Source organism: Xenopus laevis, chromosome 8L (assembly GCF_017654675.1).
Source record: "Xenopus laevis strain J_2021 chromosome 8L, Xenopus_laevis_v10.1, whole genome shotgun sequence".
Lineage (NCBI taxonomy): Eukaryota > Metazoa > Chordata > Amphibia > Anura > Pipidae > Xenopus > Xenopus laevis.
The window spans coordinates 96,545,799-96,564,770 of record NC_054385.1 but is presented as its reverse complement, the minus strand read 5'-3'; the positions used below and the strand labels follow the sequence as shown (position 1 = coordinate 96,564,770).

The window sequence follows — 18,972 nt, the reverse complement described above, 5'->3', positions numbered from 1 at the left end:
CGGGTTGAGGGGAGAAGTTCTGGGTGCGGGTAAAGACGCGGGTTGGCGGTTCTGCGGGTCGGGCCGTGGGCCTTCTCAATAGCGATATTTACTCCTTTGGTCACAGCTACTTCCAATGACGTCACGTCCAGTTTACAATGACAGCACTTCCTGTTTTACTCCTTTTTTCCAATGATGTCACTTCGCGGATAAGGTACTTGCGGGTAGGGTATCGGTTCCAAGCGGGTAAGAATGCAGGTTGCGGGTCCAGGTTGCGGGTACGGGTCCCAAAAAAATGGACCCGCGCAGGACTCTAGTTGCTAATACTCCAGAGATGCTGCTGAGAAATGTATCAACTAAATGTTGCAAAATTATAACAGTTCAGAATCTGCACCTGAATTACTGAGCTACCAGACTCAAACACCAGAGACAGGAACATTCAACTTTAAATTTAGATTTTGGAAAAAACAGTAAAAAATAAAAAATGGAAACATAAGATCAGGGTCCTACTGTATAAAATTTCACATCACAGTAAGTTGCCCTGATGTATAGGGCAATATGTAAACTAGCATTCTGTTCTTTAAGTGCAAGATGGAGTGCCTATAAGGTGCATTGACAGCTCTGTACATGACTTCAGGTAAGACAGGTGTTCAGCAAAGTTATCCATTGTATGTCTGAGCTTGCCACACCCAGCTCCTTATACCCAACAAACTATTCTTAACACAAGAGGCCTTTAGCACAGGCAGCAGCAGCAAGTAGTACATAAACAGCATTTTTGCTCCTCTTATAACACACCTAGAGCTTATACTTTCCAAACTTAAATGACTCCTGTTATGTTCCCTTTGTCTGCATTTTGGAATTTGGTTGACCACTGCCAGTATAACTATACATTTATTCATAAATACCTGCAGTTTTTGTGGGAAGGATTTGGGGGCTGATAGAGAATATCTATGGTTCTACATAGCGGCGCTTTGTCAAGAAAACAAATAAAAGATGGATGAACACAGTGGAGCTGTAGGCAATACACTTCTGCTGTCTATGGGATAGAAATAAATGTCAGTTCCAATTACGGATGCAACAAATCCAGGATTCCATTTCGAATTTGGCTAAGATTCAGCCAAGATTCTGCCTTTTTCAGCAGGATTCAAATTTGCAAAATCCAAGTTTCTGGCTGAACTGAATCCAAAAATATCACGTGGCTTTTCGTCACAGAAACAAGGAAGCCAGCTTTTTTTACCATGCACTATGTGCACCGTTCACCTTCCGCCTTCCCCCCCTTAATTAAATATGCAAATTAGAGTTTGGGATTCGACAAAACCTTAAAATAGTGGATTCAGTGCCTCCCTAGTCCCAATGAATAATTTTAATTGTTGCCGTTGCTGGTGTTTTAGGTACAATAACAGTCTAAGCAGAAGAGAATAATGATTTGGAGTCAACTGCACAAATTGTAATTGTAAATCAGCTGTATATTTCTCTGTAGACATTGCGGTAGACTGGGCAGGGAAAATGCAAGTGAGGTTAAATGACTAATGTAAATGCTGACCATATGTAGACAGATTCTATATCATGTTCAAAAATAAATACAGGTATGGGATCCATTAGCAGGAAACCCATTATCCAGAAAGCTCCAAATTACAGGAAGGCCATCTCCCATGGACTCCATTTTTAGCAAATAATTAAAAATGTTCTTTGTAATTATAAAACAGAATATTGTAGCTGATATATAATAAATCCTTAAGGTATGGTGATCCAAATAACAGAAAGACCCCTTATCTGGAAAACCCAAGGTGCCAATCATTCTGGATAACGGTTCCTAAAAGGCTGTCTAAACTAACCCAACATTTCTACAGATTTACTGCTAAAATGATATACAAGATAAATGGCTAACTTAGGGGCAACTCTACTCAAAAAACACTTTCTGCTCACTGAAAGAAAACACAGTTCTAAGAAACTCTATTATAAACATTACAAAACAATTAAAATGTTTAAAATGTCATTGCTACTGAAACAGTATTTGTCTATATCATCTGCACTGCTGGTTCTGACTCCTGTATCCATTTAGCAAATGGTTAGAAGACCTGGAGAATAGACTAATTTCCAAGAGCACAGGAAGGGATAAAGAATAAGTATTTGAAAATGTTACAAGGCCTTTCATACAAAAGCAAGAGGCTTCACTAACACATCAGCTTTTACTGAAGATAAAAAAACCTCACCTTGCTCCTGTAATATCCTTTCACAGTAAGTGTGAGGGTTGCGCCCAGCAAACCTATTCCGTGGGGAGTGCAGGCAGGATGTGATTGACTGGGTGTTTCTAACAGTTAAATGATGTAGGCAATGTGACCTTTGAATGTGGTTATTGAGGAAAGGCATTTACAACCTAAATACAAAGGTTTCATTTTTCAAATCAAGTGTAATTCTTTAACATGATAGGATAAAGGTTAGCAAGACCAATTCTGTATGTAATTAAAAATAGCACATTAGCAGTACTTTATGAATTCCCTACTACAGATATGGGATCTATTCTCCAAAATGCTCATGACCTGGGGTTTTCCGGGCATTTTTGTAATTTGGATCTCTATATCTTAAGTCTACTAAAAGAAATCATTTAAATGTAAATTAAACCCGGTAGAATTGATTTACCTCCAAGAAGGATTTATTATATGCTAGCTGGGATCAAGAACACTGTATGGGTTTATCATTACAGAGAAAACAGAAATCGGGAGAAACGGGTGTCTATTGGAGACGTACTTTCTGTAATTCAGAGATTTATGGATAATGGATCCCATACCTGTATCTCAATTCTTTTTCTTTATATATAAAGTAGAATGTAACAATGGAAATCTTTACAGCTGTGTTCAATGGGTTAAAACAAGAATCCTATGATCAGGCATACCAAGAACCAAGAGAAACTGCTCATTGGGTGAAAGAAAGGACCTCCCCAAATTAGCTCTCCAATCAACTGCTTTTCTTCCCTACAAAGGAACAGCAAACAACATAATATTAGTATACTCACATAGCTATATACAAAAGTAAAAAAGTTTATGCAGATTGCCATATTTACTAGGGATGCACCGAATCCACTATTTGGGATTCGGCCGAGTCCCCGAATCCTTGGTGAAAGATTCGTCCGAATCCCCAAATCTGAATTTGCAAATTAGGCACAGGAAAGGAAAAAGTGGAAAAAATTCTTCTTTTGTAGATGAAAAGTCACGGTATTTCCCTACCTGCCCCTAATTTACATATGAAAATTAGGATTCGGTTCGGCCAGGAACAAGGATTCGGCCGAATCTGAATCTTGCTGAAAAAGGCTGAATCCCGAACCGAATCCTGGATTCGGTGCATCCCTAATATTTACCCACAATGCAATCATATAATATGCATCTGCAGCCCCTGCACTCTCCAAGCCGTTATATTTGGTGAAGGTTCCAGAACAACAAGTTGCATAGAGAAAGAACTGATTCATGGGTAAGGAAAGGCGAATTTTCTGGAAAGCTCGGGAAGTAAGTGTATGCAGTGCTTTGCAATACGTAAACACTACCAGGGGTATGGTTATTATAAGTTATACAGTAAAAATAGATAAATCTATGCTTAATTGCTTAGGTGTTTTAGTACACAGCTGGGATGAGGTCCCTGCCCCAAACAGCTTACACTCTATTAGGAAAAAGAAAGAAACAAGTGACCACAAACTTTTGTGCTGGACATTAGACAAAAGAGAGGTGAAACTACAGACACAACTTCTGAGCCTTTGTGAAGCTAAGATAAGTTGTATCTGTGCACCCTACATCTGTGCTTAGTTTGTGTACAAATAATCTGTGCAGGTACTGCTTACAAAAAGAAACCTGAACTTTTCATCTAGCCAGTGAATGTGTAAAGTACAGGAATTTTTGTATTGCACCACATTGAACAAATGTTAGCACAACACGCTTATAATGTACATATATTGCTTCTCTTTTTGACTCAGGCCTTTAGTGACCCCAAGTGGATGAAATCTGGCTTGCAATAGCAAACTCTACCCATCTGCCACATTCATCCACTCTGTCTGCCTTACCACAAGTACATTGTTCAGAAATCTCTTCTATGCTAGTACAGGTATGGGACCAGTTATCCAGAATGCTTGGAGTCTGGGGTTTTCCATATAAGGGATCTTAATTTGCATCTCTATACCTTGAGTCTACAAAAAATGTATTAAAAAACCCAATAAGTTTTGCCTCAATAAGGATTTTAATCCTATCTTAGTTGGGATCAACTAACGTATGGGACCTGTTATTCAGACTGCTTGCCCTGGGGTTTTCTGGATAAGGGATCTTTCTGTAATTTGGATCTCTAGACTTTAAGGGGCCAATTTTTTGTTTGTTTTTTTACAAATCTCTAAAAATACATGATTTTCCCATTTTTTTTAACAAGCTCTAAAAATTTGAGATTTAGTAAGTGTGAGAACTACGTAAAACTCTAATACAAAAATTTGCCAGGTAAAAGTTGTCAATGGGGGTTTAAATTTTTTTTTCGAGATTTATTATACCCCCCGACCCCTGGAAATAGTTCAAATCCAAAAATACACCGTGTAAAACCTGTCGAGGTCATATAGGATTTGAAGATGTTAATAGCCTTCATGAGGGTTTCGTCCCAAAAACTCGATCAATTCAAGTTTGTTTGTTGCCAAAAACTCAGTTAATTCGAGTTTTTGGGTTGTTAACCCTGAACTTGCTGATTTGAGTTTTTTCCATTCCAGTTTTTTTTTTAATTAAGACACCCTTCAAGTTGTGAGTTCATTCGAGGTTTAAAAAGACTCTACAATTCTACCTTTGATAAATAACCCCATTACAGTTTGTTTTTAGTCATGGTTTCAAAAACCCATCCTTTGATAAATAGGCGCCTAAGTCTACTAATAAACTTTTTTTTTGTAACTCAGATTTTTTATTGAAAAAAATTTTACACAGGTAAAGAATAGAAACACAAATAATAAAGTGAATAGATACAACAAAATACAAAGATAGAAAAATAAATCATATGTTAAAAAAGGAAAAAGTTCGTATGATGTCTGTGAATAGAATAAAGAAGTGCAATTATGGGAGGCTCCGCGGGGGTCCGATCCCAGCATACTTCATTTGACATAATGAAATTATACATTATCATGTGCAGGCAGAAAATATCAGACCCAGAGAATAACATATAAGGAGCATCTCCACCTCAAACCATGTATCTCAAGGCGTGAAAAGACCATTATCAAGCTGCCTTCACAAATAGTATTACATCTAGAAGTGGAATGAAAGTAGCTAGCTAGTAGTTAGTCAAAATCTAAGCTACCACAGGGAGTGGTGAAGTTACTCCATCCAGTATGGAGGGGCTAGAAGAAACAAAACCCCTTAATTCCCAGATAGACCAGATTTTACGATACTGGGGGGTAGTATTTTGTAAATAGGCTATATTCCTCTCAAATAACCTGTTGGCATTTACTCTATTAATGATCTCCTGAGTGCTTGGGCAGCTATCAGACTTCCATTTAGACGCTACTGCTATCCGGGCGGCCGTCAGAATGTGGTTGGCCAATTTTTGGCTGGAATTTGGTATGCCCATAAATGTCTGCCTAGTAGAAAGGTGGATATATCTAAAGGGAGTTGTGTTGCAAGGACCTGGTCAAGCACCTTCTTGACCTCCAACCACATTGGTTTAATGAGTGGAAGCGAACCTAATTCCCCACAGTTTCTCCAGCAGAGGGGCGAATGACCCGGGAATAGCTTATGAAGTCTGTCGGGAGTGTAATACCAAACTAATAAATACTTTAAACATTAAATAAACCCAATAGGATTGTTTTGCCTCCAACAAAGATTAATAATATCTTAGTTTGGATCAAGTACTGTTTTATTATTACAGAGAAAAAGGGAATCATTTTTTACAATTTTAATTGTTTTATTAAAATGGAGTCTATGGGAGATGGCCTTTCTTGTAATTCAGAGTTTTGTGGATAATAGGTTTCCGAGTAACAGATCCTATTCCTGTACCTTTAGTCGGATGAGAAAGTGTCAGATAAGACACCAACTGAGAAAAACTGCGGGTGGCTTTTTACTCAGGCCAGTACTGAGCATCAAGGAGATGCCATGCTATATGGCAGTGTAACCTATCATTGGGGGTCTTCTCCGATACTAAAGCTATTACAGAGAATAGATCCAGCAGTAGCAGAAAAATAAATAACAAAGGGAATGTTGAAATAGTTTTAATGCTTTTGTATGTATTGGATATCTAGTTCATTAGTGAGCAACAAAGTTTGTTGGTGCCTATGGATATACGGCCTTGAATGTGATGCTCTTCACTTATATGCCTTTGCTTTGTCTGCCCTGTTAAAGAAAATCAATAAAAACAATTGTTAAAAAGTGTATATACATTGTAAATTTGTAGTAGTAATACATTTTATCCCCAAAACAATTTCAGGTGTCATTATGGCCTGTCAACACAGCCGACACATTTGTTCCTTACTTACGGTACCTGTATTTCTGCTCTGACCAGTTCAGTGGTAGCGATGAGTTGTTCGCCATCTGCTAATTTCTTTGCGAAACGGCAGCAAAATTAGCAGTTTTTTTCAGATACTTTTTGACAAACAGAATTTCATGAATTTTATACTCAAAACTGATTAGAAAGGGAGTTGTATGTGGAAGTTAATTTATCCATATTTATAGGCTAAATCAGAATTCTACGGCAAAATACCTATCCTGGCATTCATTTATCTTTCTAAAATTATGAAAAATCTAGGCGTTTCTATTATTATTTCTATTTTATTTCCTCTAAAAATATATGTTTCTTTATAAAAATTCAAGATTAATAAAGTGTAAAAACCACAAAACACTCCAATACAAAACTTTGGCAAGTAAAAGCAGTCAAGATCCTATAGAAGAATAGGTTTTACGTTTTTGTTTGCTAGTAATTGTCCTAAAAACGTTTTAGAGGTTTCCTTTATTTTTTAGCATATTTTTCAGCTTTTTTTTAGTTCGTACTTTTATATTTGGATCTTTTAAAACATTACAAGGCATTCGTGATTATACAGAAATAGAGCTTAATCTTATTCTAAAACCACTAAAATTCAAATGTTGATAAATAGGTGTGTGCGTGTGTGTAAAGAAAAAGAATCTGAAGCCTATGGCATTGCCACAGCAACGGATATTTTTTTTTTTAATTTTAATAATCAAAATTAAAACTTGAATTCAAATGTTGATAAATAACCCCTTTGTGTTGCAGCTCTAATAATGATTTTTTAATGAAACTTACCTGAACAATAAAGTATATAAAAACAGTATATAATAGTATATTTCAACTTTATCATATAAAGTATATATATCATATATAGTTCTAGGTTTGCTCTGCATGTATGTCAAAACAAAAAAGTCATGATTTAAATTGTATTTTTCCTACGAACCAAATAAGTCAAAGCTGTTAATGAAATAGGTTTATTTATTAAATCATATTGCCAGTCATAAGAACATGAACGTTAAAAATAAATCTACATTATTTATATTATACTCTTAAGAACTGAATTCAGTATAATCATACATTTATATACAGTGTATTGTTGATATTAGTTTTAACGAATACTTTGGAGTTACAAAACACAAACAAAAAATAAAATATATATACACACACACACCGAGGGACATTCATCAATGTAATTACTTAAATGCCACAGTGTTTTCAGAATATATTTACTGACTATCATACTAATAATTTTAATCACAACCAATTCTCTAGAATTGTAAATTAATACTTTTGCAACCAGTGGTAAGGGTAACGCTTGGAGTACAAATGCCAGCAGCTACTTCAGTATCTCTTCAGTGTAGTAAACAGAAATATTCCCTGTAATTGTAATTAAAGAATCTTAATAAAAACAATAGTTTTTAGGATACTTTGTCACTAGTCACTTTTAGAAAATAAAAATTGCTAGAAATTGGTGGAACATATACCACATTAGGGAGTGGGTGAGGTGGCGTTAATTATTTAGCAATCTTTAAAAGGGAAAATGATTTATATTTATGGTTCATAAATAATATTAAAATGATAGTTTTCTATTATATTTTGTTACTGTGGTTCATTGATAACGGCCCCTGCATTGACAAATTACAACTGGGCATGTTCTTAAAGGAGCAGGAAAGTATAAATCACTGGGGGGGGTATCAGGTATTTTCTTACCCGATATCCTGGGGTGGCGCTCCTGTTAGCAGAAAATTGCACCATCCCAGGGTACTTTGGGGCAAATACCATGGAACAATTCTCTTTCTTCTTGGCCCATGCTCAGAACAGTGAAAAGCCAAACTGTCAGCTGTTTCATTGTACTATGCGTGCGAGTGCCCTGGGCATTCACAAAAGAAGCAACAGTAAAAGAGGATCACTCTGTGGTGCTGGCTGAGAAGAACCCCCAGTTTTCTGCTAACAGGAGCACCGGCCCAGGGTATCAGGTAAGTTATTAGAATCGCTGGGAGGGGTAACATTTGGCATCCCCCAATAATTTAGACTTTCCTTCTCCTTTAAATAAATCATTTGCGTGTAAATGTTCTTAAAGGGAATGTACACCTTATTGTTAACATTTAATCAAGTCCAAATATGTATTTTGACAAAAGGGACTTGTAATTAAAAATAAAATTTCATATTAAGTCGGCAGTTACTGGAGGGTTCAGTGCTGTTCACCCCTTTAAGCTTCTACTGCTAGAAAGAAAAATAAATAGAAAGGCAATGTAAACCAGTATGAGAATGGATCTTGTTTATGACAGTTTCAGTGCAACACTAGTGCTCACAGCATGACTGAGTTGTTTGCATTAGGAAAACAAATATTAGTCTGAGGAGTATACGAATATAGCATATAACTCAAACACATAAAAAACTATTTGTAAAACTGATTTATTAAACATCCACTATAGTTTGTGGGCATGTTTAAGGCTAGAACTGTTCCCTTTCATTATGATAAGAGTTTCTTAACATTAGGTCCCAATATGATGTTAGACTACAATTCCCAGTATTCTTGGGGTCCCATGGATAAGAAACAGGCCTACAAAAGAGGTTTGATAAATCTATTATCTATTCTTGATTTAAAGGGGTTCACAAGGCAAAAACTGATTTTTGGGTCCTCCGCACAAAAATAAACATATCACCAGATTACTTGCTTTAAAAACTTTACACAGTTTTAGAAATAAAGGCTTACGTTTGTCCCGTGTCCCCCTCTGCCAAGACAGCCAATCATAATGATGATCTGACGGCCGCCTTTTTAGGAGGAATTTTTTGGCTCCTGCTCCATTGCCTGAAAATATGAAAACTGCTGCTTCTGGCTGATGTTTACTATAGCTTCTGTCTCTTGCAAGGCCAAACAAAAGCAGTGTTCATACTTTTGGGTAGTGTAGCAGAAGCTGAAAGGTTCTCCTAAACAGCAAAACCAGTGACAGAAGAAAAACCAAGGTACGTAGAAGAGTTGTGGTTGGGACAGGCCAGTGGTAAGAGGGGGGGGGGGAAAAAAGAGGACAAACTTTACCCTTTATTTATTAAACAGCGCAAATAAATTGATTCTATGTTAATTTTTTTGTGGAGATCTCAAGTAGAAAATATATATATTTTTTGTCTTTAGAACCCTTTAAAACATACCTGTCATATCCAGTCTGGTATTACAGCCCACAACAAAGGAATATAATCAAGCTCTACAGTGCTCTTGCACTACATGTCCCCAGTTATTTTCAGTTCTGCCTTCTTCTGAATTTCCAGAAGCACTGGATTCTTTCTGAACGTAACACATTTACGTCTAAATCACAATTTCGCTAAGTAAAAGGCACATACAGATGTCTGTATTAAACTGAGTTTATAATAACATCACTAGAAATCAAACGAACAAGCTGTTCTCAGGTTGGGTTAGATGAAGTTTCTGTATTTCTGGAATACACAAAAGTCGCAAGACCGTACTTTTGTTTTTTTGAATGCTGAACTGCATCTCAGTTACCATAGGTATGACTAACATGTATTTTCGTTTTGCATAGCTTGAAAAAGCAGTGCCAGTCATGTTGTAGATGGTCAGTCAATATATAGAAAATGCAATGCCTTGGGGCCAGTTACATTTAACATCTGTCTTAGGCTCTACACAGCTCTTCACGAGCGGTGACGCCTCGCCATATTAGTCAATCTGATTTTTGGTAGCCAAGATATCCTGTTTACACATGACAATGACTTGTTGGATATGGATGCCAGAACGTATCACAATTCACTCTGTCTTGACAAGACGTGATATAGAGACCTTGGCACTCAGCTAGTCAGGAATTACAGTACTGGATACACAAGTAAAGAGGTAAATAACATAACAGATCTAAATTTTCAAGATATAATATGTGTGCATTTTGGATGCAGAGGAATTCATGACATGACAGCATGTGGGCTAAACAGAAATTGTTATAAAACAATGATGTGTTATTTTTAGGCTTTGTGCTAGTATTGAGTCTATACAAACAGAGTTAAAAAAAACTGTAGGGAACAATTTACATTGATTGGGCTCTCGGGCTATGACAAGGCAACAAGAAATACATAGCCCATTCCTTGCCCTTCTGTTAAAACTATTTATTCAGCATTCAGCCTGGATTTTCTTTGAGATGGAGGAACAAGGTGTAGGGGGAGATCATTGGGCAACTCATACCCCTCTAGCTTTATTTTAATAAGATGCTTTGCCAAAGCAAACTCTTCATCATCCAACATGCCATCTTTATCATTATCTGCCAGCTTCCAGATCTTCCCCAGAACACTGTTCGGCAGCTTTGAATTTACCATCTCTTTCTTGGCACTGACTCCAGAGATCTTGCCATTGATTGGAGACAATGTGTAGAATAGCTCATCGTAGACAGGCTTATCTTTTGCCACCACCCATTCCTCATCTTCAGCACCTTCTCCTGCTCCTTCCCCATACCCTTGACCAAAAGGACCATCCATTGTACCTTCAAATGCTCCTCCATGCACCATTTGAGTTGGCTTGCTGCTTTCTTCTTCACGGATCATGCTCATCAAAGGAGCGATTTTATTTGCCAACATGTTGTCTACAGCTTCGATCAGCTTTGGCTTCATTGCGTGGAATTTGGAAAAGTCATACATCTCCAGCTGTTGCTGTGCACAAAAAAGAAAAACAAAATATGAGATTGTTCACATGGATTCCTCTTGTCTGGAGTGATGATCATATCCTGTAGTTGGTATATGATCAACACCCACCCTAGTTGTGCTTCAACCCATTAGGTATAAACTTATAGGGTACTCCATGAGAATGGAAAACTTAGAATAAGGCTGCTACATACCATTTAAACCTTTTACTGAATTCTCTGCAATGAACATCAGAAATAATCCTACTAATCTCAGCGCACAGGTGCACATTGGATTGAAATAATTTGAAGCTTTACTTTGCAGTTAAATGGTCATCAATACCTACTGACATACTCCATCATCCCCAAAAACAGTCAAGGCAAGAGATAGGCAGAACAACATAAAAGCGTAACCCAGCCCTCCATGAGGATGAAAGGGAAAGGCATTACAGGAAAAAATACATGGTAAATGCGAAATTAATTCTATACATTCTGTATAATCAAGTGCAAAAAACATCATAATTTAAATTGTTTTCATCACTGGCCCTCCTGTGAACCATTAGAAAGCTGGAGGAGATTTGCATGAAAATGGCTATTGTACACAGAGGGAAACTTATAGCTGCCCAAGTCATTAGGCGACATGAGAGCGCTAGCTGATATACAGGCCATTCAGAATTGTGTTCCCTCTTATTTTAGCTTTACCCTTATGTTGGCTTAACAAATAAACAGCTTTGCAATCACAAAAGACCTAGCTGAGCTGCATTTATTTTTTTACTTAATTCTTTTGAAGTACAAATGTTACATAAGAAGAATGCCCACTTAGACTTTAAAGGCCCATCCCTATACATATTCAAATAATCACAATCATAGTTTATGTCTTATTTTGCATGCTGTTAGGCAATACACAAAAAAATAGCACAGATAGAAATGCTACTATGCAGAGAAGTAAATTACTTTTTATACTATGACGAGAGGTAAACAAGTTGGGACCACCATATGGGGTTTACATTGACGTGGTATGGTGGCCAATCAACTTTATGATCATAACTTTGTAGCTAAAAACCCCTGTTTTTGTAATCACATGCACTTGCATATATACTGAATTACTTATGAGACAGGAGACCAGGGAATGTGCATTAAAAAGTAGCACTTCCATTATACTTAAATATACTTTAACTTAGCCTTTTGACTGCTCCCACAACCCCTCTTTTTGTACACTTATAACACTGTTAACAATATACATTGGCAAATCTGATATGTGTTGTTCCTTCAGAGTGACCAGCAGGAAACCTACATCACTAGGACTGGTGACAAGGCTGGGGGCTCCTTAATTATTTTCTTCAAAAGAGCCCCAATACATTTTTAGTATATCTTATAAAGTGCCCTAATGGATAGCACAAGGTACTTACATATGGAGTTTGTACACTATGGAATTTATAGTTCTGCATACCAAGTATTACTCCAGAATACATAATTCCAGGGAGATGTCATTATATCAATTACATGAGTGAAGTCCAAGTGTAAAGGTCAGATTATACCTCATACTTTAGGGCCATCTCATTTAGAAATCACGATCTCTAGATATTGAATAAAGTGCCCCTCTTGTGAATTATAAGGATATTATAAGTTACAGAGGAGTTTCATGACCATATAAATACACGAGGCCGAAGGCAGAGTGTTTTTATACAGGTTATGGAACTCCGAGGTAACTTCTAATATCCTCATATTTTGCAACTGGGGGTACTTCATTTATTATAATCCACAAGTTTCAGGGTACAGAGTCATGTGACAGAAATTAAATCAGAACTCACTGTTTATAACTGATGACATCAGAACTCACCGTTTATAAGGATATAGTTTACAAGATATATATATATATATTTGTGAAGTGCTATCCAAATGGTAACCCAAAGGTGTGTCCAAAGGTATCCTATAGGGTAGATCATGGACAAAAGGGGAGAGTAGAAAGATGTGGGGAGGGAAAGGTTAAAAAAAAAAACTGGTCTGGTGCAAAACTGAAAAAGGAGAATTTGAGAAATTTGGGGTTAAAAAGGCATTGCAGCTGAATTGATGAAACTTGTCATACTAGTTGTATCTGTATATGTAAGACATATCTAAGAAGCTGGACAGCACTGCATTAGGGAAAAAGCAGGCTCAGACTGGCAATCTGTGCTGTAGGATGACATAGACATTCAATATTTATTGGGCCTCTGTGTAATTGGAATGCCAGGGTCTATTTTGCATTCCAGTCCAGACCTGAACTAAAGGCAATATTAGGGGCATATTGGTGTCAGTGTAAAAACACACTGCAGCAGCCTAAAGATAAAAGACAAGTAAAAATTGCATTTGTAAAAGCCAAATAGATAAAACCACAAACTGAGGTTTAAAGAGAGTACCTGCATTTTCTTCACTTCCGGAAAATCTCCAGGTGAAATTTGATGCTCTCTCTGAAGCTGAGTATAAATCTCTGGAAGCTTATTAATCAGCTCCTTCTTCTTGGTATCCTTTCCAAACACTGCTGGCATCTCTTTCTTTAGGTGACTAATTATATAGGCATGTACCTGCAAGAAAGCACATCATGAGTTTCTGTCCCCTCACCAGTATGTGAGAAATATGGCAAGAACATACATATCAAGGAGTGCCCCATATCCCATGTCTCGACAATTCTAATAAAACAAGACAAGGAATGAAATGGATACACACACAATGTTGACATTTCTACTGGGCCAGTCCAAGAATGTGATTTCCTAGGCATTGCACTTTTTAGGTTTAAATGCCCTATTCCCAGGGCTACAGCCTACCAAATGTCTTAAATCTATTCATTATGGTAGGAGTGGAATTTGGGTTGCTGCCTGTATTTTTCTATGGGAGAGAACAGAAGCCCAAGAATTTAAGTTACTGCAACACTGAAATTTTTGGTCCAAAATAAAAATATCACAATCCTGGGTCCCGTGATGGCGGGTGAGTGTTATTTTTTATCTAAGGACTACATACACCAGGGAATGCAAAGTGAGTTGCAGCTCTTCTGCATTAGCTTGAACTGAACTTGCTCAGTTGTTTCCTTGTGTTGTCAAATTGCTGCTCCTTTATGTTTCAGCCACAAGAAGTTGGTGTAAACCTTGAAGGGAACTTTTTATTTCTTTTATGTATTGCTTCCAGCTTTTTAGAAATATGATAAATACATTATTTCACTTGTTCTGATGCATCTACTGCAAGATTTTTCTCTACTATATTACATGTAATTTGCTATCTCACTGCTGCCTCCCTTTAACACGCTTGATGTTGTTCTTGCCTTGTATAAAAGCCATTCAGGCATGATAAGGCTGCTGAATGACATCTGATCTCATGAGCAATTGTCTTGTGCACCAGACTAGAAGTTTCAGTTACCAGGAAGAGTCAGCTGACTTGGAGAATGACCTTGTAATGATAAAGTTACAATTGTCCCCGAGTACATTCAGGCATGCAACACCAATGGTGATCAGCAGAGGGCACTATCTGGAGGCTTAAGAAAGAAAATGAACACTAGAAGCCTGCAAAGAATTATTTTCTCTATAGAGGTGGGTGCTTATACACAAATAACCAAGCACATTTTCTCATTAGATGTGTTTGCTAGGATTAAAGTTCAGCAATAAAAAAAAAGAATCAAAGGTTATAGTCCGGCCTAGTTTATTCCTTAGGATTTATTTTGAAGACATATTTATTCAGCCAGATTTTGCAATATGTTAATAAAGGGTGGATTTTCATTCATTTCTTATGGCCTTCATTGGCAACCTCTATATACTTGCTCTACTTCGTGCATTTATTAATAGTTATTGTGTTTTCCCTTAATTATAACTCTTTGATCTTGCAGTACCAGCGCAGTTAACCCTTGTAGTGTTACACTGGTAGTGGTATTCACCATCCTTTATACACTGGGTGCAAACACAATTAGGGGCACATTTACTAAGCTCGAGTGAAGTATTAGAATAAAAAATACTTCGACCATCGAATTGGCTACTTCAACCTTCGAATCGAATGTACTGTCTCTTTAAAAAAAAAATTTCGACCACCTACCGAGCACCAATGTAAGCCTATGGGGAAGGTCCCCATAGGCTTTCATAGCAATTTCTGATCGAAGGAAAATCGTTCGATCGATGGATTAAAATCCTTCGAACCGTTGATTCAAAGAATTTAATCGTTCGATCAAACGATTTTTCCTTTGATAGTTCGATCTAACGAATTGCGGTAAATCCTTCGACTTCGATATTCGAAGGATTTAACTTCAATGATCAAATATCGAGGGTTAATTAACCCTCGATATTCGACCCATAGTAAATGTGCCCCCTATTGTCAGATTATGCACCTTTTCATAACATTATAGTGCTTGCCCCTTGTTTAATTTTCCATCATGTCTGCACCATTTTTGATGTTGGAGGATGTATACACAACACTTTCAGGACATTACATCCGTATCCACACTCTGGCGTCAATGTTGTGATTGCTGGAATCTGCGATTGGGGATACTCCTACAGCTTGTGACCCTTTAACTCCTACAGAATGCAGATTCACTTTAGGAAAACAACTACTGGGCCTCAAGTAACACCCAGCAGCCTATGCAACTCCATCAACAATACAAACAAATCTAATTCAAGTGGTGCTTTAGCATGAATAGGGATATATATGTTTGTGTTTTACAGTCCGGTGGCTTGGAAGACTGTGTAATGCATGCATAGGATCATATCATATACCTCTCTTAGTTATCTTGGAGAATTCAAACACCCCCCTGGATTAGAGTGAAGCAAGCCATGCACCAAGATGCATCCTACAGTTCCATGGTGAGCAGAGCAACAGTCAGCCCTTATCTATGTTCCACTCTGACTCGGCTCAGGAATTTTATCACTGATCAGTCACAAGTTCCAGCTCTTACCAGTCACTTTTATTTCTGCACACACTTGAAAAGCTGCAGAGGCTTAAAGGAACAGTAACACCAAAAAATGAAAGCCTTTTAAGGTAATTAACAAATAATATACTGTTAGCATGCACTGGTAAAAGCTGTGTGTTTGCTTCAAAACGACTACTATAGTTTATATAAACAAGATGCTGTGTAGCCATGGGGACAGCCACTTGAAAAAGGATCCGTGAAGATCCAAAACATGTTGTGCTAATAAATATTTTGCAGTAAAATCTGCTGAATTGTGTGCTCCATCCTATTCCTCTTTGCATATTCAAGCTGGAGAAAAGGCAGGGAAAACTTAAAATCAGGGGATGTAAAATTGAGGTTTCATTATATATATATATATATATATATATATATATATATATATATATATATATATATATATATATATATATATATATATATATATCTCAAAATGACAAAAGAACCGCACAACCATGTCTTTTGAAAGTGAAAAAAACAAAATATCTTTATTTCAACGTTTTGGCTCCTCACTTAAGCCGTCCTCAGGCTTAAGTCTTTATATCGAAAGATATAAATCGAAAGAAATATATAAAGATATATATTTGAGAAAGGCCCTGGAAGGGCGAAACATCAGTCCATAGTTCTTCAATATATATTTTTTTGATAAATATAGTCCTGTGAGTGCTGATCCTCTCTCTCGATTTGTATTATTCAGTTTGCTGATCGTGCACCCAGGCATATATATCACCTTTTATCATGAGTGCTGGCATCCTTCGGAAATTATATATATATATATATATATATATATAATAAATTAAATCCCAAGGTGATGGCACTTGCAGGAAGATTGCAACAACACAATAGAGTGAAACCAAGGAAGGTTTATTGTAATCCTACGTTTCGGTTCCTTATTGGAACCTTTGTCATGGGCTATTCTGCCATGAGGCAAGGTGAGTACCTTGCCTCAGGCGGCATCTCCCCAGAAGTTACAATGGGCGGCTAAAAGGCGCTCCTTGTAACTTTAAGAGCCGAATTTCCGTTTTTTAAACAGGAAATTCAACTTTTCTAGCGCAGAGAGAGCAATTTTGCACTCTGCGCTAGCGATGTGGCCCCCCGGACCCTCGTCTGCGATTTTAAGGTAAGCACGACGGGCATTTTAAATGCTGCCTCAGACGGCAAAACAGCCTGGAGCGCGCCTGCCTGCAAGTGCCGTCTGCTGAACTCATGGTTGTGCGTTCCATTGATGGGCTATATATATATATATATATAATTGAGCATAGGACTGGCCAGATATGGGATGACTTTGACGTAGTTGGCCAGCTTAAATATATTGCAATATATGGACAAACAATCCCTGTTTTGTTTAAAGGGTAAGGCATTTTTTAGTAGCAGTATGCACAAAATGTCGCTGTCTTAAATATATTCATAATGGGTTGAGTGCAGAAGAATCTTGTATTTGTCTATATGTTTTTTGTGGTCACACCCTCATTGCACCCCCGCCTAATGATTTTAAAAACTAGTGGTGAGCACAACTTTCCCCTGTTTGTTATAGTTATACAGGAGCAGTGACCAGCTCCATGTTGTAGCTCCCATTCCCTCCAACTATAGTCAGGTGATCCCACTGGTGTCTAATAAAAGGGCAGCCAAGTTTGGGAGTTTTACTTTGAAAGCAGCTAGTAAGTTGCAGGTAAAACGTATTCGTCCCTTTTATAAAATGTATAATTAAACCATAGAATTCTTAATGAATCAGATGAAAATTGAGCATAGGACTGGCCAGATATGGGATGACTTTGACGTAGTTGGCCAGCTTAAATATATTGCAATATATGGACAAACAATCCCTGTTTTGTTTAAAGGGTAAGGCATTTTTCAGCAGCAGTATGCAAAAAATGTCGCTGTCTTAAATATATTGATAATGGGTTGAGTGCAGAGGAATCTTGTATTTGTCTATATGTTTTTTGTGGTCACACCCTCATTGCACCCCCGCCTAATGATTTTAAAAACTAGTGGTGAGCACAACTTTCCCCTGTTTGCAACAATTGCAACTTTGTTGTTAAAATTCCTAGGAGTGCCGTCTCTTGATGCAAATTTATTATATATATATATATATATATATATATATATATATATATATATATATATATATATATATATATATATATATATATATATATATATATAAAACACGAATGCAGAGTGGCTTATATTTTAATTACTTTGATACACTTTCAGTTTTTTTGTATTACTGTTCCATTACAGGGACACAATCATGCTTTAAGAGCAATCTTAAATCTGATCGCTAGTCGCAGACTGATCCTCTGTCCCCAAATGCCTCCTCTGTCTCGTACAAGCAAATCTGATGGCATTCTCAATAATGGTGCTTACTACAGGTTTTCTTATGTGAGAGTCTTAAACAGTCCTGAGTCTCTTGAGTGTGGCACTGTATTTTTTCTAAGAAAACTTTACATTTTAATTGTAATATAACGAAAAATGTATCAACAAGCAGAGGTTCTACACTTCTACTATTCTTGCCCACTTTTGTAGCTCAAAATTTGGTCAGGACGCCCCTTACCTTGTAACCAATGTTCACTCCAATTCCTTCTAGGCTTTGTGTGCAAAAAAATTATTTTGTGCGCACATATTAAATGTTTGTGCTCAGTTTTTTAAAACTATGTGCCTGGTCAGAATACAAACAAAATTTGGGGTTTTCACACAAGATTTTTTGCATACAAGCATACAGCTTAGAGGGAAGATTGTTTGCAACACGTATTGTTATTAGATATCACCACAAGTGGCCTTCAGGATGGGCCACTGCTTTGAACAGATAGCCAGCCCCACAGCTTGAGTACCTATACTGAGGAATTCACTGACTGCACCTCGACAGATATGCTGAATGAATATGACTGTGTGCATTAGCAGCTTTGAGGCTACCTTCTCTATAAGTTCAAGGCTAATTTCAAGATTGCAGCAAATGTATATTGTACAGATGCTACCTTGGCATGTAGGGTATTTGCCCTT

At 37.2% G+C, this 18,972-nt stretch overlaps 1 protein-coding gene across 1 annotated transcript in view; it reads right to left on the bottom strand.

Moving 5' to 3' along the window:
• Positions 1 to 7,401: 7,401 nt before the first annotated feature.
• The window catches only part of ehd4.L (EH domain containing 4 L homeolog), a 40,287-nt gene continuing 28,716 nt past the window's right edge, over positions 7,402 to 18,972 (bottom strand). The window contains 2 exon segments of the mRNA NM_001087238.1: positions 7,402 to 11,085; positions 13,451 to 13,615. Coding sequence (NP_001080707.1) covers positions 10,549 to 11,085; positions 13,451 to 13,615 — 702 coding nt within the window. The 3' untranslated portion in view covers positions 7,402 to 10,548.